The sequence below is a fragment of the Alosa sapidissima genome, chromosome 22, assembly GCF_018492685.1.
Source record: "Alosa sapidissima isolate fAloSap1 chromosome 22, fAloSap1.pri, whole genome shotgun sequence".
In the NCBI taxonomy this organism is placed as follows: domain Eukaryota; kingdom Metazoa; phylum Chordata; class Actinopteri; order Clupeiformes; family Clupeidae; genus Alosa; species Alosa sapidissima.
Window position 1 is genome coordinate 21042393 of NC_055978.1, and position 1308 is coordinate 21043700.

A 1308-nucleotide genomic window follows, 5' to 3' on the forward strand; every position below is an offset into this window, starting at 1 on the left:
AGGGAGAGAGATAGAGGGACAGAGGGGGAAAGAGAGAAGAGAGAGAGAAAAAAAAGAAAGAGAAACAGAAGCTGAAGAAGCCAAATGAAAGTCAGGTAGCGTGAAGCTCCATAGAGTCCCAAAGAGTCGGAGCTGTCGGCACACAGCCTGCCTAATCCACTCTCAGGAGTCAACGCTGTGACATTTACAACTCTGTCCAGGGAGAGGAACATGTGTTCCTCCGCGCACACACACACACACACACACACACAGAGAGAGAGAGAGAGAGAGAGAGAGAGAGAGGGAGACTGAGAGAGAGAGAGAGAGAGAGAGAGAGAGAGAGAGAGAGAGAGAGAGAGAGGAGCACGCAGAGAGCAAATTCACAGGTCAGTTCTCATGGCCACTTTGTTTACTGCAGCTGGACAATACACATACTAAACACACAAGAGAACACAGCGCGAGCACACACACACACACACACACACACACACACACACACACACACACTCTGAATCTCATCCCCTGCTCTGCTTGCTTGCTGACAGTAGTTTGCATGTGGAGTGCTCACAGTCTGTTAACTTTCTCTCGTTCCTTGGAAGTGAAGCGCACATTAGCCTCGGAAGTTCATTTCCAACAGCACCAGTCAAAGGTTCCCCATTACAAACACATTATCCTCACACCAGTGTGAGAACACACACCCTCTGTCTCTCTGACACACTCTCTCCCTATCCTCTTCTTTCTCTTTCTATATTTCCCCAATTTCCCTCTCTATCTCTCTCTCTCTCTCTATCCCTATCTCTCCACGTCCGGTGCGCGTGTGTGTGTGTGTGTGTGTGTGTGTGTGTGTGTGTGTGTGTGGCCAGACACGTACCTGTTAAACTCCTGAGGCAGCTCAGGTTCTGTGAGCATGCTGAAAAACGCTTCTTCTGCTACTCAGTTCTCTCTCTCTCTCCTGTTCCACGGAACCACATGCAGCTCCAAGAGAGTCAGCGCTACTCTCCAAACAAGACAGCCTATTGATCCTGTAACCTCTCAAACAACTGAGACTGTTTCTCGCTCTCTCGCTCTCTCGCTCTCTCTCTTCTCCCTCCCCTCACGATAATACACTCACACACACACACACACTCCCTCGCTCACTCACAAGCTGCGCAGGCACAGTCTGCCCTCCCTCTTTCACTTGCTCCCTCCCCTTCCTCACTCGGATCCTCCTCCTCTCTCTCTCTCCCTCCCTCTCCCTCTCTCTCGCTCTCTCTCTCTCTCTCTCTTCTCCCCTCCCCTCCTCTCGCTCTAAGCTGTGAGATCTGGACTCAGGCCTTAAAGGGCCAGCGC

General features: G+C 51.1%; 1 protein-coding gene across 1 annotated transcript in view; it reads right to left on the minus strand.

The window, feature by feature from the left end:
- Positions 1-1090, minus strand: part of LOC121696810 (transcription factor Sox-5-like) — a 27122-nt gene extending 26032 nt beyond the window's left edge. Inside the window, exon 1 of the mRNA XM_042077858.1 lies at positions 851-1090. Within this exon, the coding sequence (XP_041933792.1) occupies positions 851-888 (38 nt within the window). The 5' untranslated portion in view covers positions 889-1090. The remainder of the gene's footprint in view (positions 1-850) is intronic.
- Positions 1091-1308: the final 218 nt, after the last annotated feature.